The sequence below is a fragment of the Oxyura jamaicensis genome, chromosome 7 (genome assembly GCF_011077185.1).
Source record: "Oxyura jamaicensis isolate SHBP4307 breed ruddy duck chromosome 7, BPBGC_Ojam_1.0, whole genome shotgun sequence".
NCBI classification, from domain to species: Eukaryota; Metazoa; Chordata; class Aves; order Anseriformes; family Anatidae; genus Oxyura; species Oxyura jamaicensis.
In genome coordinates, this window is record NC_048899.1 from 9,004,817 (window position 1) to 9,029,924 (window position 25,108).

At 38.4% G+C, this 25,108-nt stretch overlaps 1 protein-coding gene across 11 annotated transcripts in view; it reads left to right on the top strand.

The window, feature by feature from the left end:
• The first annotated feature begins 1,266 nt into the window (after positions 1–1,266).
• Positions 1,267–25,108, top strand: part of MYO3B (myosin IIIB) — a 192,474-nt gene continuing 168,632 nt past the window's right edge. For 3 of the 11 annotated variants that reach the window (XM_035332273.1, XM_035332274.1, XM_035332276.1), the window contains exons 1-4: positions 3,728–3,903; positions 4,001–4,066; positions 4,276–4,315; positions 24,608–24,791. In XM_035332273.1, the coding sequence (XP_035188164.1) occupies positions 3,831–3,903; positions 4,001–4,066; positions 4,276–4,315; positions 24,608–24,791 (363 nt within the window). In that variant the 5' untranslated portion in view covers positions 3,728–3,830. Of the gene's footprint in view, positions 1,393–3,725; positions 3,904–3,984; positions 4,067–4,275; positions 4,316–24,607; positions 24,792–25,108 lie in introns of those variants that run through there. The other 8 variants (XM_035332284.1, XM_035332281.1, XM_035332278.1 and 5 more) reach the window with 5 other exon arrangements.

The window sequence follows — 25,108 nt, forward strand, 5'->3', positions numbered from 1 at the left end:
GTTAAGTGTCAGCAAACCAGATGTAGTTACTGAGGTTTTTCTGGCAAAAGCAGTGAGTTGGTTATATCTTAGCTTACTGTTGAGTCTTGTGGAATGTATTCTGAAAATATGTTGAACCTCTTTTTTTTTTTTTTTTTTTAGACCCTTTTTACACCCCAGAATTAAAGTCCACTTAATTCCTGATGTATGATTTCAAACTCATATATTATTTTTTCCGACATTATATCCTTTAATCCTTTAGTGTTTATTCAAGTCAATGTAGGTTATTGGCAGTATAGCATATTAACTAAAAATAGAAGAGTTGACCCAAGTTCTGTTCCAAAAATAAAAATCTGACTAGCACAAAGCAGACCTACTTTGCTCCCGGGTTAATATTTTCATATGGTAGTCTGTCCAGAAGCAAGGTGATTACAGGTTACAGGTATAAGCCTGGTCAAACTCTTCAGAAATTAAAGGTCAGTTTACGTGCAAATGGGTCAGTGCGGAAACAGGGAAAATACAAACTTTTTCACACTCTTGTGTTGATGCTTGCTGCACGTGGTGCTCTGTTATTAAGCGCCTACAGGAATATTATCTGCAGCAATACACTGTTGTGCATTGGAGAGTGAGGATGACTGTATGATTCCTTCCTCAGAACTGTGTTCTGTCCTGTTGATGTGTGTGCACAGTAAGTAATATTTCCAGTATCATCCAAAGAAGAAACATACCTGTATTTTTGTCTTTATAACTACAGGGATGAAAGATTTAGTGGAAGCACAGTAGCTGTTCAGTTGCTTTAAGAGGTGCCAGGACCAATTTTGCAGTGTTTTTGCCAAATGCATTCAGAATAAAAAGTTCAGTGGACAAAGACAATGGTTCTTGCTGTGCTAATGGCTGGAGCAGCTCGCTAACAAAGGATGCCTGAGTGCAAGCTTGTCCTGAGGAAGAGAAACATTCTGTATTGCAGAAAAACAGAGTCTTTACCAGCCTTCTGCCACAGAGGAAGTGAAGAAGAGAATAACGAACAAAGTGTTTGTAGACTGTGCAGTGAGTGCTATGAGGGTCCTCAAAGAACGTTTGTGTTCAGGAAGGTGTTTTGAAATACTGAAAATTCTGGGATTGTTTTACTTTTGTTCTGCTTAAGGAAAATCGCCCAGTGATTTTTTTTTTCTAACCACAGTTTTAAACTGTCATTTGAACAGCACTTAGCATGATATTGTGTGTTTGTAGCTGTAGCTTCTCTTCTGTTAGTTCTTACAAACTTCCCTTTTCTTCATTTCTAGAGGTAAATTCCAGCGATCTAATCCAAGCAAATACAAGAGAGGAGAGAGTGTGATGAGGGGAGAGCCTAAGGATTAGCAAGATAAAAGAACAGTGAAAAAAACTCATACAGACACCAAGCAAACTGGACAGGTGAGTAGTTTTTAGTAGTAGTGCATGTATGAGGTAAAAATGTCTCAGAATAAGGGAAGAGTTAAAGCTAGCACATGACCTTTTGCATCTTTCGTTGCTCCTCCTGCTCTTATTTACGCTACTTCATTGGTCGGATTATGAGGAGAAACTATAAAGCTGTGGAAAATGTATTGTTGTTTGCCAGTTTAGCATGATGGCTTTATGGTTGATGACAATTGAAGTAACTGAAATCAATTTTCTTTTCTTCTGTTCTGTGCTGATGGTAACATATTGACTGTGGAGGGAGGCGTGAGTGGTATACTGGTGAATGTGCTCAGCATACCTGAGGTAATGGCATAATTACAAGCATCAATTCAGGCAGCTGTTTGTCTAACATTCTGCAAGGACAGTGTATTTTTTGGCTGAGCATGGACCTTTCTCACCTTACACGCATTTTCCATGGTTCACAAGAAAATTCCATCTCCGTCTGTCTTCTGCTCACACCGCTACTACTGCAGGAACTATTATGAATCATTTACCCCTCCAATTCACAGAGTAATGCTTACATTAAGCCCATCAATTTTTGTGGTAAGCAGCCTGAAACACTTAAAAGGGATGTAATTTCCAGGGACCCAGAGTTCTTGGCTGAAAGCTTCAACAATATATTAAGCTGTTAATTTTGCTGAAAAAAAATCTGTTTGTTTTTAACCTGCAATAAATTATTATGCCCACATTGTGTGTAATAACTGAAAATGATGTATTTTCTAAAGCAGATAGCACCTGTATGAATCAATACACACTTCCTGTCTTTTATTTAGCAGGGTTTTACTCATAGGAAGCAGGAAGTGGTTATTCAACTTCTATGTGTCTAAATGTGAGAGGCAGACATTTGACTGAGATTCAAACCTGGGATTCAATTTGTCTCTTGGATGTTCATACATGTGTACCGATGCCACTTTCCAGTCTTGCTTTTTTTTTTTTTTTTCCTAGGTGGCCCTTCTAGGTCTGAATTTTACTAGTTATACCTAGTTATATATACCTGTTATACTTGTTATTTAAAAAAAAAAAATTCCTCATCATATCCCAATTTCAGTTTCTCCTTCTGATCTTCTACATGTACTTTTCTCCTCCTGCTGATTACGCTTCTGCTTTGTTTATCATATAATTCAATATCAGAGATCCTTACGGTTTGTTCCCATTATATCAAGTGTCTCTTACTGTGTCTGTGAAGCTCTACGTATTTCCATCCCTTCCTATTTTACTTTCCTTGTCTCAGTTTCATGTTTCTCCCTTCCAGTACTTTGTCTTATTACCCACAATTACTTTTTTCCTTTTTCTCTGAAGTCTGTAAGTTGTACAGACTTCCTAAAGTCGCTGCAAGAAATTACTTACCATTTCCTCTCAAATACAAACTTCTAATGTCCTACCCACCAAATGCGTAAGAAATGCACTTTGCCTTATTCTTGATTCTATTTTTGTCCTTGTGCTTTGGGTACCGAGTAGACTTTTTGGAAATAATACTTGACCAGGTGATAAAACGCCAGTGCAGAAGAGAGTCCAGAGCAAGGTATAAGAAAGAGCAGTGAATTTCAGTAGGGGGAAGTTACTTAAGCAGAGGAAGCAAGTTGAGGCTCTCAATCCCAGTTGCACAGAGGCACTGAGTTGCTTCCCTCATGCAGACCGAGTTTCAGGTATGGCTTTTTCCTCAGAGTTGCCCATCTCTTGGCTCCACATACTGGTCCTGTGTTCTCATTGCTGTGAGTTTCAGTCTGCATGTCCAACTTCCATGTTAACGTTCACAAGTCCTGTGTCTGCCAGCCCTAGAATTAGGAACCTGAGTTTCTGAATAGATAAGGTCACTTTCTGAAAGCTGTGCTAATCATTAGAGTGTGCTGCACGGCAGTGCAAGTATTAATAAGAATTCTGCAGAAGATAATACAGAAGAACTAGAAAATTCTCTTGAGAGGAGAAATTGATGTCAATTTTTTCTTTCATCCTGGCAAGGCTTCTTATGTTGGTTGCTACTTTCTAATTGCTATCAGCAGTATCAAAAGACACAAAGTTATGTTAGAGAACTTTCAGCCTTTGCCCAGAAATCATTGATTTCATTCCAGCTGTGCCATATTCAAAGTTAATTGGATGACCCAATTTTAAACCAGAAATACTGTATGAACTTAGAGACTGTGTCGGTGCAATTATCAGCTGCTTGAAGAGCACATCTATGGTCTTAGGTACAAAAAAGCTGGAGGCCAAAACACAGCGTTGGAAGCACATTAGCTGCTAATGACTGAAGAGAGGCGACTAGGGGAATGGGAACGTATACAACAGCCATGTAATAAAAGTCAGCCATTTCCATTATAGTCAAATTCCACTTTGTAAGAGATTACTATAAAAATGGTTTAGGGGACTGTGTTCATCGTTACCCTGCATTGCAGTAAAGCATCACGCTGCTTCTTTCCATGTGCCATCGTGTGTTTGAAATAGATCAACTGAACGAGCATTCAGGAAACTCTCTTAAGTTCCCTTTACAAAGTAAATCAGGCTATAAGTTTTGGATTTCTGTTTCATTCATCATGTGCTTGAGAACTCCTCATGTTCTTGTTAATAATTCAGCCTTCAGCCGTTCTAGGTTTATTGCTCAGAGGGACAGCACCTTTTGCCAAGTCCAGCACATGGCCACCAGGAGCTATGTCAGGTAAGGATGCAAACTTTATTTTTTCACTTTATTCTCTTTTATTGTTAATCAGCTTTGCAACAGAACCGTAATGCATGCAATCGGGCTCCTGTATATCAACAGCTGTTCGCTTGGGTAGCCTGTTACTTTGAAACAGCTGGAGAAATGCCAAAGATCTCAAGTGTCTTGAAAGCTGTCAAGCTTTTACTTTTTCTTGTTTGTTGTTACAGCATCTGAGAACTCAGCAAGTCCTGAAGCAAACTGGACTAGGTAAGAAAGAATTTTTGAACTTCATCTCCTATGGCATCTTTGTGAAAAACAAATGTATTGTGTTGTTCTGTCTCTCTTCCAACAAAATAGGTAAGTCCTTGTCTTATTCTGCTAACGTGTCATCATTGTATTCCAGATGGGCAGCTAGTAGCTATGAAGTTTTGCTCTGCTTGCAGCTGTATTTCTTAACCTTTATTTATTGATTTACTTATTTCTCAAGCAATGAAATTAAAACTATCAAGCTAGGCAAAATAGCTGACTCCCAGGTTCATTGTAACACCAAGTCTATAGTGAGAGGACTGATACATTACTCACCGAAAACATGCATTTAACATAACATTGGTTACCGACTCCGCTATTGCATCTCAGTGTGGCCTTCATGCACTTAAGACAGCACAATGGTATTTGACTCAGGTAGCATTGTTAATCCCATTCTGTAACATTCCTGAAGGGTAGAACTGCCCTTGTGATTGTGGTCTTGTTCAGCTACTTCTCTTTCTGCTTAGCAAGTAGTTTCTGAACAGGAGTAGAGACTTTTGAACTGTATGGTGCATGGCATGATAAAATACAGATCTCTGTGTCTGGAAAAGTTCTTAGTTGTATTTCTGAGGGAACTCTTCAGCCTCATTTTGGAGCGAAACTACAGTGTTTAATTTCTACGGGCTTTACCTGTTAGTTTTCTTCAAAGGAATGATTGTTATAAATCATACCTTAAAAGCTGCTAGTCTTGAGTTATGAGTTTGTAGTGTTGATATTTTTGATGATGGGTAGTGCCTACAGTATTGGAAGTGGAATAAGCTTTTGCAACCTTAATGCTATAAGGAAGAGTGGATTGTGAAGAGTGCAGCCTGTACTGCTTTCATTATAACTCCTGCCTGGAGAATCGACTCATGGCATGCCTTTTCCTGTTTCAGTTCTTTGCTAAAAAAGAAAGAAAAAGAAAAAAAATTATATATATATATATATATATATATGTATATAAAAGGAAAAAAAAAAAAGTAGCTTACTCTCCCATCAGGATTCACGGCTACATCAGTGTCAACCTATTGTGAAAAGAAACTCACAGATTTCATAATACTTATTTTTAAAGAAAAATCAGTTTACTGAGAATATTAATGCTGAAGGTAACAGAGGTTCCAACTAAGGATTTGCATGTGTAAGTGTTAAGTTAAAGATCTTGTGTGACTATATGCATGTTGGTAGTGACAAGGGTAGCTCTTTCTAAGCCATTGTGGTAATGGAGCTAATAACAAAACAGTTGGTGCTGTTGCACTAAGGTGATCCTCACTCTTGCAAAACAAAATATACTTAGATTAGCATAAAACATTAGCAAAATATAGTTAGATTTTTGCAGGGGTAGGCACTTATCCATGTATATAAAAGACCGGATTCCTGTTAGCCAGCAGATGCCTCTGTCTTTGACAAAGCTGTCCTTGCAAGATATATAAATCAGTAGAATGCACATCAATCTGTACTGTATGCCATGGTTTCCTCTCCAAAATGCTGTGTGACCTGCAAATTTATAAACACTATGGGGGCTAGGCGGAGGATCTTGGAGTGTTGCAATGATACGTTTGGGTAAGACTGCCCTAAGACCTATGGATTGCCGTAGTACCATGTGAACCCCTCACTTTGTCCTTGACACAGTTCCAGCTCTGTCACAGAGGCTGCTAGCTGTTCTGTTGTGCCTTGTCTCTGCTACCTTCCCAGACTTTCCCCGTTCTTGCCATTGGACTCAGGTGTGGAAGTCTCAAAGAGTCCACTAACTGTAGTCTCTGTTTTCTGCTGTGGACTGTCAGGAGAAATAAGGTTTTTGCTGAGCAGTTCCTGAGGAAGGCTCAGTATCCCTAACAAACAGCACACTGTGAAGGCCTTGGTAAAGGCTTTGTAATGTCGTGTTGTCAGGGAGGTGTCCCGCAAAGGGTCCTGCACTGGTTTTGCCATGGGCTGCTTGGGTCAGGTCACAACAGTGACATGACATTAGGTATCAATCTAGGTTTGAGATTCAGATGGAAATGATGTGTGTTGCATGGAAAAATAGACTCACTCTTTATTATAACAAGGTAGGGGCATTCCTCTGAGTACATAGACTGGCTATTTTTCATGGACAATAGAGGAAAATATATATATATAAAAAAAAAAAAAAAGGAAAATTTTCTTTCTGGCACTGAAATCTGAAACAACAGAAAGCACTGTTTAAAACTGTTCAAAAGAGTGCCTGCTCTGATCTTTTTCTTTTCCCAGGTAGGTGCAGAACTGGAATAGTGATGCTGATCCAAAGGTGATCTTGTCTTTATATTTGACTGCTACTTGGAAAAAGAAGTATCCCATCTCTTTCTTTTGTAAATACTTTCACGTGCAAGGAGTATTTTACTAAACTCTGTCAAGTGGAGAGTTTCAGTGTTCTCTGCTACTTCTGTCTTCAGCTTAGGCATTGAATAAATGACAGGGAAAGAGGGAAATGGTTTATGGTAGTTCAGCTATGAGAGTGATTTGTTCTACTATTCTTTGGTGACCTTGCCAATTCCTGTCTCTTTCGTGGTCTCTGTCTGTACTTCTACTTTTCTCTGCTACGCAGCCCAGCATGAATTGAAGGTTAGAAGGGAACTGTAGTTATTCTGGGCCTGAAAGAAAGTCAAAGGTAGGGAGGGATTCCAGAGACACTTCTTTCTTCAGCATCTCTCCTGCGTTTTTTGTCCTGGGTAAATGTATCTGAAATTATCTAATTGGCAGTACATTTTAACATGAAGTAAGAATTAGCATAAACAGAAAACGAAAATGGTGAACTTACTCTGGTCCAGTGATTTCTGGAGAAAGAGTTGCCCCCTTAGGGTTATAAAGACCTGAGGGTCAGTCCACTGAACGCACCAAGACTCTTGCTGGTAGAAGATGGTTTGCTTTCAAATGCTCAGCAACTTACCCCAGATTTTGCAGGATCTGCCATCTCATCAAAGCATTTGCTTTAAAATTTGCTTTGAGGAGATTAGCCAGCAAACGCTGGAGGTATAGGGTGAGAGAAGTTGTTTTTTAGGTTTCTGATCTCTAATTATATCAGCTAAATAGTCTAGATACTGCCTATGTAACCGTCATCTAGTTACTTCACCTCTGTCATGGGGCAATCCTGTCATCTTTGTATCATGTCCAAACAACCTATCGCCGACCTATTTGTTATCTGTTTACAAAAGCAGTTCTGAAAGGAAAAGTAAAAAATTAAAAGCCCCAACTTCTGTTATTGAAAGTATGTAATATTTCTGTTGTTAACAGATTTCTTCTGTGTGTGTGGAATAGACCCAGACTGATTGTGTTAACTAGACCAGGAGTAGTAAAGAGCTTAGAATGGGACGGCAGTTTTCTTGTCTCCTTGTACATTTTTCACACTGTGTTTTAAACTTCCTGGAGGACTGTATGATAGATGCAATTAATTCCACCTCATTTGTAAGAAGAGGGCATGTTTGGTGCACATCTTGTTGTCTTCACTTGTTCTCTCACTGTTTCTGTCAATAGTTACGTGGCTGATCTTTATACTTTATGTGCAGCCTGTGAAGTGGATATAAAGCCCTGTCAGAGTACCTTTTCTTATACATTTTCTTCTGAGGAAACAAACCTAACATAAATGTCACCTGCAGTATGAGCAACTGTAGCAGATGGAGCTTTGAATTAATGGCTCTGAGAGGCAAGCCAGGGGAGATTATGAAAAGAGATAAATATAGTAGCTATGCTACATGATTCAAAACATTTTCTGTGATTAGAAAGGACTTCAAGAAAGAACAATGTATCTTCAAAAAGTTACAGAGTATTTTAAAAGCACCCATCTTTAGTTTGTTGTGCTCTTGCAAATGTGTTCAAAAATTATTTGTATTACATTTACAGTGGAAAATTCCTCCATTCATTTATTTATTTTTAGCTGTGTGGGTCTTTCTTTTGAAAAAAAAATACTTTGAATGTGCTACCTTAAATTTGCTTGCAAAAGGTACACAGAATGATGCTCTATGTTTCATGGCAAGATCCCTGTCTTCGTGAAAAATGGTCATAAAACTAAACTGACTGCTGTGTGGAAGATCATATATATTGTGATCAGATGTAGAGGAAGGACCAGTGTTAGTCTCAAAGAAAGTGACTTGAGTTTAGCAACTGATAATAAATAGAAAGATTAATGCAGCTCCCCTGCTGGTGTTCCTGTCATAGGTCCAGGGAACTGAGGCAATTTATGCTGGCAGAAGGTTTGGAGGGTCTGCAGAAACAGCTAATAATAAACTAAAGGAGACGGGCAGTGAATCACGTAAATAGCGTAAGTTGCTTTTCACTAGTGGTAGTTTGGACTCTTTCTAGTTTCAACAGCGAAGGACTATCACAACTGGCAGTAATCATGTATCTGCCATAGCAGAGAAGCTGGCTGTCTTAATAGCCTGATAAAAGGCATTTATGATGGTGTAAGATTGCAGCTGAGAGCCTCACTGAGTTCAGCAGAACTGCTGAGACAACATGCTTAGTTTCACACCCCCTCAGAGCAGCTAACTAGCCATTGTGAAATGAACACCTTCATTTGCCCAATTGTGGAAAGGCATTTGGAACAAAGAATTAGCAGAAAGGAGGCAGGCTGAAAGACTGGGTATGCATGTAAAACAAATGCTAAGAATACAGTTCAGAGTACAAGTTAAATCAGATAATGCCCTTTAAGTTATAAACAATTGTGGCAGAGTTGTGTCCCTCCCCACCCCACCCTGCTGTTGTCATAAATTATGATGATGCTTCCACATGTGAAAGTCAGAGTTTCCAGGGGCATGTCTTTTGCAAACTGATGAACTCCACAACAATCAAAATGGGAAAAACAGCATTGTAGCCTTCAGTGCTAAATGTTTGACGAGGCTGCAATGCTGCCACTTCCTCAAAGCACTGTTCTTGGTCCAGCAATCTTAAGGCTTCCTCAGATTTGCCTCCACATGCTGCAGTCATTCCTCCTGATTACTGGCAAGGCGTTCCTGAAGTGGGAAGTCAAGGAGTGGCTCTAGCCTGCCAAATATGAGTAGGTTCCAATTTTCAGAGTTCTCTGGAGAATGTTAGTCTTAGCTTCTATTTGATGGGCAGTAGCAGCTCTCTGTTGTCTGATTGTCCTGTACGTACTGCTGATAACCTGTGCATATACAAACTCAGGTATTTCAGTAGCTTCTGTTCAACTCTTATTTGCATTTTACTGCAAGTTGACTAAAAGAAAATAAAGGGCATATTAACCTTTTGGGAAGAAAGAACTACAAACAGCTCATCAGGGAGCACTGACAGAAGCTCTGATAGCATACACATGAGGCAGGAGACTGGAAGTATGATCTGAAGCCACAGTGAACTGTAAACCCTCTGGGACTGAGAACCAGCCATCAGCACTGCTCAGTGAAGCAACATGAAGGCTGTAAATGAGGTGTTCGAAAGTCAGGAATCTGGTAGTAGAGAGGGAGCTGCTGAAGCATCTGAAGAAGGATCCAGTGATCAGCACTACAGCTCTGTGAAGGCACAGTAAATGAATTTTTACATGATGGGGCTCTGGAGGAGGTCCTTGCCTTTACTGCTGTAGTTGCTCTTACCTAGAGAGAAAGAAGTCAGTGCATGAGTGTTTTCTAAATCTATAAAATCAAACTTTTCTTCTGAAACAGGTTTATTTCTGGTCCCCCCACTCTCCCCCAGTAGTGTGCTCATACAGTAACAGGGAATTTCACTTGTCTCTTTTTTCTCATTATCCAGTTGGTCTCCATGCTTGCGATCTTTCATAAGAAGGACTATGTTGGTGGTTCTCCTCAGTTACCCACATGCTCTTCATACTGTTGAAATGAGATGGAAAGAAGGTTTTTGTCTGAGCTCACAAATTACATTTTTGCATGAATGTGTTTTGGTCATACTTCTGGGTCATTTTCCAACCTGTGCATCTTCTACAAACATTGAAAATCACCAGAGGAAAGATTTTATTTAAATGAACCAAAATTTCAAATGATAATTTGTAGGCAGTTTTTATCATTTCATGTATTTAGTTTCATGCCTTTAGGACTACTAGGAGTGGTAGTATTACTGTACAACATCTTGCCTTTGTTTTAGTATAAATATGAGTGTACAGATTGTATAAATTTTTGTGACTTTCAATAGTCAGTGAGTTTGAGGGAATATTTGAACGGATCTGATACTAAGTAGGTTAGTATCATGTGAATTCCAATTAGGAATGTTAGTCCAATATTTACTACGATTTTTTCCTCTAAGAACTCAGCTTTTTTTTATCCTGCTTTCCTGTCTGCTTTTCTGTTCTGAGTGCAGCAAGTTACAGATACATACTCTGTCCTAAAACAAGTAATTAAGGAAGGGTAACATGAATATCTGCAAAAAGAAATTGTGAGTGTTAATGCTACTGGGACTATTTCTTGTAGGGATGCCATGAACATTGTACTACCACTATGAGAAACTCATTAAAGTGTATTTTTGATAGTCCGTAGATCTACGGTCTAACTTGGTCATTATTCTGATTTCTCTGAGTCTTAACAATGTCACATCAGAAGAGATGCAGAAAATGGAAGTGTGATTTTTTAATGATGAAAACTGCTGTAAAGTTTGGATGGTGCAAATATATAAACCTTATTTGAGTACCTGAAATACGGAGTCATCTTTCTAAGAAAATTTTAATGTATCTCCTCTTCTGTATTGTACAGGAAAGGGAAATTATTATCCGTGTTTCAGGAAGCATCTTACTCCAACATTCAAAATTGAGTGAAGGAAAGATCTTTGTCAGTTCTGCATTGCACAAAAGAGAAAAGGCTATATTCCTACTTATAGTCCTGATGACAAACGGGTATGAATATTTCATGAGCCAGAGGAAGTAGTCTTACACTTTCATGAACTTAAGAGACTTAAAGAATCAGAATCATTTTATAATCTGTGACAAAGACTAATTTTGTTGAATTATAAATTCTAAGTCATGAGAATTTTGGAAGAACTTTTTATTTAATAGGAGGAAGAAAAAAACTAAATTTGAAAGTTATTTTTGGGGCAGATGACTTTTTAAAGCAGGTTCTGAAACAGGGTTCAGCTTTTCAGTTTGAGGTTTTGCATAATTAAATTTTGATTATCTGTATAACTACTTAGTTAAGGAAGAACAATGTATCCTTATGTCCTCAAATGATTGCATACTCTGTGCATGTACATGTACGTGTAAAAAAAATCAGTTTATTTACCTCAAAATACGTATCTTGTATGATCCACACCACATTCCTTTTGATTTCAATGTGCATGTTGTATGTAAAGAGTATCTAGTGTAAGATATGACTATTAAAGTTTAGTCTAAGAGTCTGTGAATTCTTAAATTTATCAATTATTACAGGCAATGCTGTAGCATGCATATCTTCATCAGTCTTTCTTTAAGCAAGTAAACATAGTGGCCATGAAAAAATTGTGTCTGGCTTGGGGTTAGCCAATAGGCCAATGACTGCCAGACAAGTCTGCAGCAGCAAGGCAGGCTTAGGGTCTGGCCAGGAGACCAAATCCGTGGGTTAGGGACCGGGTGTTAACGGCTGGGGTATGTGGCTGTCGTTTAGCTCAAGTAGGGACCAAGGGCAATGGGCTCTTGTTAAATACAGCTCCTGACTGAAACAGGCATATTGCAAACTTTCACAAAATGATGTAATCCACTGTGCTTCTCACATATATTTTCATGTGCTGGGCAATATTCTGTGCTGGTTCTTACACTCGATATGCAGTTTTGCCTGATGATCTTGCTCAAGTCTGAGCTTACGTGCCTGTCTGCTGCAGGTCTCTTTTCTTGGAATATTTTGGATTCCTTCGAGGTGTGAGAGTTCAGTCCACTCAAGATAAGGTTAATTCTGGTGTGGATGACTTCACCTCCTGACAAAATCTAATTGCCTTGTCAAGGATTAATTCTGCATTTTGCAGTACTTTCCTTTTGAGTAATAATGATAAGATCTTTTATCAGGGACTTATATAACTCCCAGACTTGCATGATTGTCTCTTCATCTTTTGACAGACATGGGTTTTCATTATTTTCTTTGTATGCATAGAGAAAACCTTCAATGGACTTAATTTTTACATGGAGTACCTCATTCTTTCTGTTTTTGTAGCACTGCACTGTACATCCTTTCTACATCTGAATTAGCAGAAAATTGTCAATTAGAAAAAACTGCATCAGAATCTGCTATCCCCTAGCTGTTTTTCTTTACTTTTCACTGGTGTCCTGTAGCTGAAGGTACAGAATGAACAATGGTTTACATCTCAATTTTCCTCCTCCTCCTTTTTGTTCCCACAGCCCAGGAGTTGAGTGAATCATTTCTGAAATCACAGTAGGTCTGACATCCTTTTCCCCTGAAGATAAGACACATGAATTTGCAGTTTTAAAATCAACAGCCTTTGTAAAGGTCTTTTAATGACCCCTTTCAGCGGTGATGAGAGGAACAAAGTATTTGTAATTTGTAAGATTTCCTAATGTTCCCAGTAGTGCCTCTGCTTCCAGACTCACAAGAGCAGTGTTTTCCCCCGTGTTGTGGACCAACTAGACAAGGGATCCGTAGCCCTACCTTGGAGCTGCTTTGTTACAACATCCCTCAAAAATAGGATTGTATGCTGAATCAGTAACTCCAGCAACATTTGTTATCAAAATACACAGTTAAACGAGACAAACACCCTGATTAGTGTGTCTACTTGAGGTCTGGTTGTTAATTTATAAGATAACAAATATATAAAGATGTAAATGTTAATGTACAGAGAGGCTTGTTTCTGAGATTTGGCCATTTTGTAGCTACTGTCATGCTTTGCACGGGGCTGACAGCTTGTGAAAAGTTTAGTCAGATGTGAGTAATCACTGAAGCAGGTTAAGGGGCAGGTGAAACTATTCACATCAGCCTCTCCAGAAGGTGGCAAGCAGTAGTTTGATGGAAGGAACAAATTACTCGCTTCTTAGAAGAATGAATAGTAGTTTGTGTTTTAAGGGAGGGGACAAAGAGGAATTATCCCAGAGAGGGATGGATGGTAAAGCAAAAATGACTGCTGAAGTAGGGTTCCTTTCTGTGAGGGCATATAAGCTGAAAAAGACCTGTGAATTTATTAGACAAGAAAAACCTTTAAAGCTGATCTAAGTCTAGATGGGCATAGACTTGTTTCTTTTAATTTTTATTATCTTGTGACTTAGTAAACTTTGGTGAACTGCATTGTCTACTGTGGATATATTAGATAAATTCTTCTATTAGCTGGTTATATTGACCTGGTTCAAGTGAGGGATGGTATCAATACAGCTGGCTAACTCTGAGGAATTTGTGCCTGTAGGCTCTTGCAATCTGTAGGTGGTAGTGAACTACTCTCAGGCAGCTAGCAGCCCAAAATGTTTCTTAGCAGTTGTGAAGGATAATGAAGTTTCAGAGGCAAATGTACAAACCAAAAACTCAGTGTCTAAAAAGAAGAGAGATTTCTATTTCTGAAGAGGAAACCTCTCTGGAATGGTAGTGAGAAGCCCAAGGACTGCAAAAAGAGTGTAAGGGTAGAGAATGTTATTCCTAATTTTACGAACTGGGAAATTAGAGATAGGGAAAAGTGAAATAATATTTCGAGGGTACAGACAACATTGTTCTGTCCTGATATGTTAATCTATTCCTATGCTCTGCCTTCAAAACCATTTTTTTTCCAGCCCCTGTTAGTTGTTTCCCATATGGTAATTGGCTTCACTAATGTAAAGGTTAAGCATAAGGTTAGGTCAGCATACCTCTGAGATAACATCCCATTTTTAGAATGAGTTCAGTTTTCATTAGCGAATTAACTGGTCATATAAATATTTATGACTATCTCAGATGTCCGATTACAACAGGAAATGAATAATTCATTGTAGAAAACTACCTTGGCACAATTGATACAACAAGGATATCAACCAGATACGACAATTTCCAAAAAGCAGCACAAAAGACTGTTTTTGCTGGAACACCCTCAAGGGATTATCTTTTTGGTGCAACCATTGGTGTTCTAGACTAGGTAACAAACCTTCCAATGTGTGAATAGTAGTGGTGTGAGAAAGTCTGTTTACAGAAAGGAGCGTATAATGCGAGTATATTGACAGTTTGGACAGTTTAGGGATAGGGGTGTATTTACATTGTCTCATCTACTTTTGCTTTCGTGGATTGTTTGGAATAAACCTTGCACCTGCCAAAAGCTAATAAAATAGAAAATTCTGATGAATGAATGGCATTAAATGTGTTGAATAATCCATGTGACATGTCAGATATGAAGCCTTAAGCGTAAACTGGGAGGCAGACTTCAGTGGGAGGTTTTGGTTACATAGTGGGGTTGAAGAGGAACCACCTAAGGATGAAAGCTGAGAGATTAAGGGACAAAGATTATTACCAGCTGTTTTAAAGGAAAATCAGCCTTTCTGTTCACAAAAGGGTGTTTGCTACTGAGATTGGGAGGAGTGACTTAGAAAAGACCCATGGTGTTTCAGAGTAAATAGTACAAGCTCAAAAGAAGGTGTTGAGGACTCCTGAGTATAGTGGGTTAAGGTGAAAGACTTTGCAACATCAGAAAGCTGAGACAGGGATTTTTTTTACAACAAGGTGTTTATTGTTTTAACTGTCCACTTATGCTCCGTGTAATAGCTAAATCAAAGGGATCTTCATAAGCCCTGTTAGGTCTGCACATTGATGTGTTCCACATTGTAAGTATACGTACCCTTACTGCAGAGCTCTGTGAGAGGATGTCAAGGCATTGGGAAAGAGCTGCCAGCATACATGTGCAGCTAGCAGAACTGGTCCACAGGTTGCATTTCTGTGACAGGAGCAGACAGAGAAGCCAATATGTACACACGCTGAGCCTCAAGGGACACTTAAAAACGTAGCAGTCCATGGGGTTGTCTGTTTGCAGTGACCTGGGGACAGACAATGAGAATTCTGTGTGGACATTCCAGCAGACTATCAAGTGTAATATTGCTGTAATCTTCAGAGAGATGCTGGTGATACCTGTGTAGGTGGCACTTTCCAATATATCTCTGAGTCAGGTACTAATTTGTCCAAATTTAAACAGAGAACCTGAAGGTTGTATAAATATGGCTTGTGTGGTAAGCACCCGAGTTACAGTTAAAAGTATCTCATGAGTTCTCCCAACTCGTTGAATTGTACTTGAAATGTAAACGCTTTTTATAATGCTATCTAGTAAAAGAAACCTACAGTAAGATCCTTACAACCCGTCGCTCTGTATCTTTCTTGACTGGACGGTGTCAATTACTGTTTTGCTTACTGTGTTGTTACTCTCTTTCAAGCTTTGCTCTTTTAGTAGATACTCTGATTCAACAGAGAGTAGGAACTGGGGTTGTTTGCAGTGGGTATTCTCATTGTGGAGGATGACATATTGCTCTGGGACATAATCGAACATAATGTCTGTAGGTCATAGTTCTGTTAAAAATGTGATGCAAACATAGTGCTGCATCCTGTGCATATTGAGCTTACAGTCTAATTTACTTTTATGGTGAAAGCCTTAACTGATTTCCCAGTTCAGTGCTGTTTGTGGTGACCCAGGGGTATATTATCTGTCTTCTGTGTTTGTTGAATGGTGTCACAAAATAGTTTTTGAGTTCTGAAAGTCTACAGTATTGAACACAGAGCTGTTCCCTAAACTGAACAATATGTACAATAAAACTGAATAGCTGATACTGAACTGGTAAAGGCTGCCTTTTCCAGGCGATAGTTGTACCCACTGTATAGTAAACCATTCTTATGTGTCACGTTTTATCTTTGTAACTCTCCTAACTTTCTTCAGGAGTGTTTGCAGCAGTCCAGGAGTTGAACTCAGAGAAGAAGCTAGTTTGTTCCTTTGTTCTGTGTTGTGTTTAAATTCTGTTCTGAAAGGTCATGGAGTTTATTTTATTTTTTTATTACTAAATTGTTCTCTCTTCAAGATCACAGCTCTTGCAGGTGTTAATCTCCCCAAAAATCCCCTGAATCAGTAGGGATTGAAATTGATTAGTGCTTCTCAGTGTGTAATACCTGGCAGGAGCAAGCTCTGAGAGTTTTTGCTTGTGTCCATGTTGGCATCTGTTGTTTCTCCCAGGGTGCTTGTCCACTTTTCCTCAATGGATAGCTAAGTACTTTGGTAATGTGTTTTCGTATTAGTGGAGATTAGGCCCATATGTAAATTGTGTTAGATGTTCAGGCATCTTCCCTTGTACAATAAAGACAAATCAGGTCTTTCTTACTGGTGACCATGTATCAGAATGTATAATAAAGTGCACCCAGATCTAAATTCCTCTTCGCAATCACTAAGCGAGACTTCTTATCAGGTTAGTATCTGGGAGAATCATGGTGTTGCAGCAGTGTTGTTTGTTATGCAAATCAGAGTATACAAATGCAGAAGTCATGGAAATGAGAAGAGGTCCATCAGTTATTATGTTACAATGTGGAAAGCTATTTTCACTTTCCTTTCCAAAGCTAGCTTCCCATCAGAGTTTGCTGGCACATGAATCTTTCTGCTTGCCTAAAATATTAACAAATGGTAATATCTTTCTTTGGGGTTCAGACCAGCAAAATAACAAAGTTGCTTTTGTTTCTTGCTGAAGATTAAGGCAATATTAAATATTGTATACAGGTATAACAACTCTGAGCAGCTCGTATGCGTATTGCTATCCGTCCTTCTCTTTTATGTATCTGCACCCTAAAATCTTTAACTGATTCTCAAGTTCAGTAATTAACTGTGAACAGCAGCAGACATTGACATTGTTCTGCCAGTTTTTGTAAGACTTTTCTTCTGGAAACATGTTGAACAAATCGCTTGCGGATTTGCTTTGGTCTTTGTTACTGAATTCAACTTCGATGGTTATCGGCCCAGATAGTATAACCCAAATAATACATTTATAATTTATTAAACTTAATTCTTTAAAGGTTCTTTTGATAACTGCTCCATAAAGATAGCTGCTGAAGGAAGTTTAAAATTAATAGATTCTATCTCATATGCCTATTATTATTTTTGAAGCCTGTTAGAGAAGAGAAATTATGCAAATTGGTGTCACGGTAGGCTACTGCACACATGCTGGTAATGCATAACAACTAGCTTACTGATGAAAATACTTCATCTTAAGCAAGAGTCATGGTCAGCACTGAGAACTGCTCTTTGTATCACAGTTAATAGTTTATTATTATTTTTCTTATGGATATAGGAGAGTGTTCTTTAAAATCCTCATTAGAATAAAACTGCTGTAAAAGTGATACTGTGGAGCACTATGGTGATGAATTATGATTGATTACATTATACAATTAAAGTATATTGTGAAACAGTAGGAATATCCCTTGAAAAAAACCTGAGCAGTTTTGTTGCTCACTCTCTGTGAATGACTAAGTGACTTTAATTCTTCAGCTTCAGCATGTAAAAGACTTGATAAATAGATCAGGCTCAGGATCAATTAGTGTCACACTGATCTTTTGCATTAACGAAGTGAAGCTGCTGGGATTCAACCAGTTTATCTGTACCCTCTGTGACAGCAACTTAAGCTAACACACAGTGCATTGCCTGTCTAGTACAGGGCATGGGAACTGGCATGTAGAACACACGGTTCTGCGCAGCACTGGCAGGTACGGGCGCTCCCTGGGAGGAATCTGTCTTAATTCTGAAGAACTTCAATATCCTTAGCAGGAGAAAAATCTGATATAAGCTGGTTTCAGAAAATAGGTCGCAAATGTAAGTTTGCAGTTGTTTTATTTCAGCTTTCTCCTACATCTGTTTTAGATTTATTTTATTTTTTTGTCATCTGTACACAAAGCATCTCAAGCTTTTGTGATTAGACTGCAGTGAGGAGGCTGGTTTTGGTCAAAGGGTCATTGTTCTGTTCATTGCCCTTCTTCCTTCCATTTTAACGCTAACACATGCATTTTGTTTGCCCTGTTAACTTGCTGCCAGAGGAGGTGGAGAAAACCTTCTCAGCTATTGATTTTTCACACATGGGGACAGTAGCCAGTAGTCACTTGATTTGCCACCTGCAGTTTATAACTGAATGGGCTCATGGGATTATAAACTTCATTTTAATGCTGAGTTCCCAGCCTGAGGTGAAATTGATGTGTTAGCTGTTGGTCATTTGTAACTGCTTAGTATATTTTCCTTGTTGGAATTCTGGTTAGATGGCCAATATAAATAGTATTTTTGTGATAGAAATGCCACTGATCAGAACTTCCTCTTTGAGCTGGTAAATGGCTTTCAGAAATTTGGATCTGATCCTGGATAATAATTCCTGCTTAATATTTCGTGCATCTTTCTGTTGTTCATTGTTATATTTATAATGTAATAGTTACTAATTTTGTCATGATAACTGGCTAGGTAGACCATCTTATTTGGTGATCAGAGTTGTAGACATGGAACTGATTAATTTAGCAGTCAGACAAATGAAATGTGTTGTTATGCCTCATGAATGATCAGCAGCTTTATTTTCAGTGGTATGGAAACCTTCAGTAGAAAATCTTACATACCAGCAGCATGGTTCCCTTTACCTTACTGGGTAAGACACCTCTGCAAAAATACCTTGTTTACCCTGTTCAGGAGGTGATTTTATTTCATTTTTTGCAGTAATGGGAGTGTTAGCAAAGCATTCAGTCTTTCACTGATTAATACAATTTTCTTTGTTGGTTACATTATATATATATATATATATATATATATATATATATAATACAAAGTACCTTCCAGAAACCCTGGCAGTGTCATTTGCCATTAATAATACATCTTGCTAAATTTGAGAGAACAAAAGTAAAAGCTATCAGGGACGATGAGATGGAAGAGAATCAAAGCCCCACAAAATTTTCTGAGATACTAGTGATCATTTTTATTAAAAAAAATGCAGTGGCTTCAGTTCACCCTCATCTTTAAGACTTTCCTACTCTAGAAAACCTCTATGATTTCTTGTTCTGTCCTTGATTATGTAGCTGATTGAGGCAGTGTTTAATTAAAGTGTGCGGCCTCATTCTGTGCATGCCTAAGGAGCTCTCTTTAAGGCTGCTGCCACATTGTTTGCAAGTTCCTTTCAATAAGTAAGAGGAGTGAGGTCAAGCCAACTGATACGGCTATTACAGGCAGTAGATGACATGAAGCCATGGTTCCATGCTAAGAAAGAAGCATCAGAATGAATTTCTGGGAAGCAGAACATGATTTTTGAGGGAGATGCTAGTAGTGTTTACCTGGAGCCTCTAGAAGTTTTCTCAAGGGCATTGCGGTGCTTCCTTGGGAGGAGCAAGATGAGGTAACAGGTAGTTCTGGAGTAAAGTAAGTGACCCAACAACAGGATCAGCAGTGTCTCCTGATCTGGCATGGGCCTCCATGAAAGACTGAAGATGCATACCAAGTAATAATAGCATTATATTTGCAGAAGAGCTGGTCAGGGGCCAAGCTGTGCTTTGTCCTTGCCTCCTTGCACCCTGGATCTGTTCACTTATGAAAATGGCTAATTCTGAGGATGTACGTGTCTCCCCAGAGTAGTTGTCTTTTCTGTTTGATATATATAAACAATACAGAAATGATCAATAATTCTTGTACAAATATTAATGCTTTACCCAGAAACACAGTGTGCAGTAAGAATTGACTTTAAAAATTACAATGCAACAGATAATGATGCAATGAATCTGAATGAAAACATGCCACTGAATTGTCTGGATTAGGCACCTTCATTTTTTTCTAATAAGCATTTTCTGGGATCTTCCAGGAAAGTTTTTAGACTCAAGCATTTGATGAACAAATTGAATTAAGTTTATAATCTTACACAGGACGCAATTAAAAAAAGCTGTTACTCTTCTATTTCAAGTATTACAGAAATGTCAGATTTATTGTACTGACTTAGCAGGCTGCCACATATCTTTACTAGATGGATAGTAAATGCCCATTTATACACATGATGATGCATTTGGGCTTTTTTTTTTTAATGGAGTGGAATATCAGTCATGGAGAATTTAGGTATGTATTGTGCTACAAGAATCCTGAAGTGGAAGCAGATAACACAGCTAGGAATTAACCGAGTTGTTTTCTCTATTTCTGGACCCATATAACTGAAGGAAGTAGTGACATTTAGGTGTTTTTTTGCCATGATGTCAGTTGGTGTTTTGTGTGCAATTTTTTGTGGTTAATCTCACAAATATGATTTATGTTTCATGCCGTGATGGACTGAAAGCATAGCAACAAGCTCAGACAAGACAAGAAAGCAAGTATTCACAACACTTTCCTCAGAACTACCTTTTGGACACAGTCCGCTCTCTATCCTGGTCCTGCGGCTGATCTTAAAACTCTAAAAGTTTAGGTTATCCAATGCATCCGTGAAAAGAATGCAGAAGAAAGTAACAAAGATATTCCTGAGTATCTTTGAGAATTGTTTGTAGAGAAATAAAATGTGTGTGAGTGCAGTTAATAAGAGGTTTAAAAAGTTTAAGTTGGAGCATGTGAAAAGGGAGAAAAACACATTTCCCAGTTACTTCCACTGCATCGCCATTTTGAACACCCACGGAGTCTGTTTCATGATTTCTGTATTCAACAGAGACTTGTTCTGTGGACTGAATTTAGTGGGAGTGTTTTCAGGGACCTACCTTTCATCTATAAATAATAGCAGTTGTGTGGCTGATTGTCCTTTTTTCTCCTGTTGGCCTAGTTAAACAATGTGATCAATCGAAATATGGTCCTTTTTGTTCATACATTGTATTGCATCAGTTACAGCTTTTGAACATACTTTTCTCTTTTTCTGTCTGCTTCCGTCACTGACCTTCATCCCCTAGAGAAATGTGCACAGGACGTTCTGCAACGTCCTTTTCTGTGACCACTTGAGAACAGTTATAGGATGGTGTATTGATAGATTTGTTTGTTTGCTGTATTTCAGGATATTGACATCTTCTTTGTTTTAACCTAGCCAGTGAGGAACAGCAGGAGGAGACTAGCAGAGGAAGCCGTTCTGACTATTGATTTTCTTATGCCTGTCAGTGGTTCATTAATTCCCCTAACAATTGCTTCTCAGGTAGATGGCTTGGTGTGACCATCAGTAGCCAGCAGAATAGGGGCTATCATGGCTGGCTGAAGCCATAGCTGATTATGTCAACTTTGCCTTCTGAATTCTTCTGTCTATGGGTTATCCGTTTAGTATGGAAGTAATAATGAGCTCTCTACGAATAGTGAAATACATTTATTTTGGTTACAGTGTTCTTGTTCTTCCACAGTTTGTGTAGATACCATAAGAGTATTAGCTAGCTGTTTCACAAGAGGTGCAGAGGGATTCGACAAACAGAATGCTGAGAAATTAGTAGTGTGCAAGAATTGTTCATCCGGAAACAGTAGCTTTGATTCTGTTTCACTAGTATTGACTGGAAGTGCTATTATGTCCCTTCCAGCTGTGTTAGAATTCAAAACTGTCTTGTACTGTATACCACCACTTTGTAAAGCACCGGGCTGGAGTGAGGCTCTAGAGTGAGGCTGTTACTAATTTCAGAAGCTCAGTGGATATCTTATTTTACAGTGAACTAGAAAAAGGGTGCCTGTCGGAAGGCAATAGGCAGATAACTGTTGTATGAAAGCTCACTAAGGCAGTACTGAAAATAGAACTGTAATTCTTAAGCCATTCCTGGCACTGTTTTCCTTGCTTATGAGTCCCTCTTGTCCCTCTTGATTTCTGAGAAAGATAGCTGTGAAATAATAAATCTTTCAAAAAAAGTTGTTTTTTTTTTTTTTTTTTTTTTTTTTTCCAGAAGCAGGCACATCTTATAAAATCTCTGTGTAGTTATTCTATGTAGGTTCTTTTTTCTTTTCACAGTATAGTTTGAGCTTTGTGAGTCAGCAGTGAGGATCACAGCAGAACTTGCAGAATACCACGTAATTTTCCAGAAGGCTATTTTTGGGACTGTTTAAAGCCATTGAAGAAAACTGTGCTTCACAAGGGACAAAATGTCTTGGGAGCTGTCTATAACAGTATTTCTTTTCCTAGAAACGTCTAGGTTGGAAAAGACCTTCAAGATCAAGTCCAGCCATCAACCTGCCTTACAGTGTCCCATCACTAAACCATGTCCCTTAGTGCCATGTCCACACTTTTATATCAGACAACGCGCGTAGTCTGCTTGCCTTACTGCTAAGTGGTAATAAAACACAATTATTGATTCTAATGTCATTCTCACAGGGATATTTTCTTTAAATAGACATGAAAGTTATTTATGAATTTGCCATCAGAAAAATTTAGTTTGTTGTACATGGTCTAACTTGATTGGTTCCAACTGGTGGAGGTTTTCAAAGAGAGTCCTGGTGTTGCAGAGAAACCCATGAAATTTACTTTCTCGGTGGAAGATGTGTCATTTCATGGACAGCTGAGAGAAGCCTTGTCAGTAGCTGAACTATGTTAATAATTTTTTGTTTTGCTCTCTTGTCTGTCTTGGTTGGTAAACTTTTACAGGATTTATTTTGAAATTAGTGTGTTATCTTTCCTTTTTACCAAAAAATAATTAAAAAAAAAAAAAAACAGTCATGCTATTTGCCCCTATTTTATCTAGAGAGCAGCTTGTCTGGACTCCATCAAGTTGCTGCTACTTTTGCTCTGCATTATTCTACAGTATGCAAACCAGGGTTTGGTAGAGTGCAGTAGGCATCTAGTCATTCCTCAAATAGCTTGTGTGTGTGCAGTCACAAATAGCTTTGTGTAAGATGTTCCCCAGCCAATAGAGTTAATTGCCAAAGTGTAATTTTTCAACATCTGGTGTGGGCTATTTTGCTTGCCCACTTGGAACAGATTTAACCACTGAGAAGTTTTCTCCATCTGGTGGCAGAAATCATGAAATTCTTGTAATCAGTAGGTCTCTGGTAGGTTGAGGCTCTCTCTGGGGGGGACATTGGTAAGATTTTCACAGCTAGAAGCCACCATTGTATGTTGTTTCAAAGCTCAGAACAGGTGTGAGGCCTGATGTGCAGGGAGTGGAAGGAGAAAGTTCTTCCTAAAGAAATTTCAGCTTCAGCATTTTAGTGTTAAGGTCTTTCTGGATGTTTGTTTTACTACATTGGTACAAAGAGTGCCATGTATCATTTTCTGAGTGATGAGCTAGTGGTTACAGTGACAGTGAAATAGCAGCTTTTTTTTTTTTTTTTTTTTTTTTTTTTTGTGGGTTGCATCAAAACAGTTTGCAGTCATCTTTTTTGTCTTTGCATATGAACAACTGTAGTATTTCTCCCAAAGCATTAAAATGACGTGTTCTTATGTGTTTGGTTTTTGTTTCTCTAACCTGATACGCAATTGCTCCCACATCCATTTACATTCATCCCCCCCTCCCAGCCCCAAGCAAACCTTGCTCCTACGGCTGGCTTAACAGGAACTACATCTCTGTGGCTGTTGTCTTCAGTGCACGTAGTCCAGTCTGTTCACTGATTTTGGTGAACTCTTTCATTTGACCTGCTTCCCTGTTGAGAAGCTGACTGTATGTGTTCGAAATACTGTTCTTTATTTGCTGCGTGCTGTATTGGATCCAAGTAGTGAGAAACTGTCCTAATAACTTACATTATTGACCCTCAACAGATTAATGACATTGACCATTGACTCTAGCTTTCATTTCACTCCTTTTTTTTTGCCTCACAAAACCAAATGTTTTGTGTCATGTTTTGGTCCTTCTGTATTGTAAATTACTTTAATCACATGTAAATGCTTTGTCTTGGCATCTAAAGGAATTTTATAAGTTTAATTCTTCTGGAAAAGGAACAAAGCAGGCAAATGGACACATGCTTCCATTTTTTAATACTGCTATACAGATCTGCACTGCATGTGAATTTGATTACAGGTTCTTTTTTTCTCTATCATGAACAGAAAACACATTTATTTCTTTAATTGGATTGAACAGTTGCTCCTTTGCTCTTTTTTAACTTCTCAGTTTCCCTAGTCAGGCTCACATTTCTTTCTGACTAAATTTCACATGCCTGATAGTTGTTGCTGATGCTGGAAATGTTGTCGAGGTAAATAAGATAGTAGATTTTTAAAAATTATTTCAAGCAGGTTTGCAGATATCAGTTATACTTAGAAAGGAAATGGCTCAAACCTTAAAATTCAGGTGTGTGTCTGAGATCATTTGGAACAAAGTGCTAGTTGATCCATCTCAAAAAATCAAGAGAGAAATGGTCCTCGGTGTTTCCTTTGTGTTTCTATATTTCGTGATTTTATCTTTCTACCTGGTTTTCATTTGTCATTCCATCTGCATTTCTTCTCAAGTTAGGACGGCATTTGGTTTCTTCATCATAACACAGCTGCTTTAGTACAGAAGCACTTAGGCTTTCCACTGTGTTTGTGTTTGCTTTGTTTTCCAGGAAACCGTTGTATGGATTATTTCAATATAACTCCAATATGATTGGACTAGAATCATTAGCTGATCCCTCAGATACCTGGGAAATTATAGAGACTATTGGAAAAGGCACTTACGGTAAAGTCTATAAGGTTGCCAATAAGAAAGATGGAAGTCTGGCAGCAGTAAAGATTCTGGATCCTATTAGTGTAAGTAAAAATATTAACCTGTAACTTCATTGTTAATTTAAAAGAATTTTTAACAGATTTGAAATGTAACTCAGATGTGTGAGATATGTGAAAGCATCCTGGAGGGAATGTTTTCACAGAATGCATTGGTGGAAGGAAACAGTTTGGAACCAGCATCTCAAAGGTACAGCTGACAATTTCATCATCTTGCATATTATTTTAAGATAACATTTGCCTCGTTTAGTTTGTGTGTCTATATTATTCTTCTGGTACAAATTTTGATACCTGTGCTTGGAGCGTGCATGTGCTAAGAAGGCAGAAAGACATTAATTCCTCTT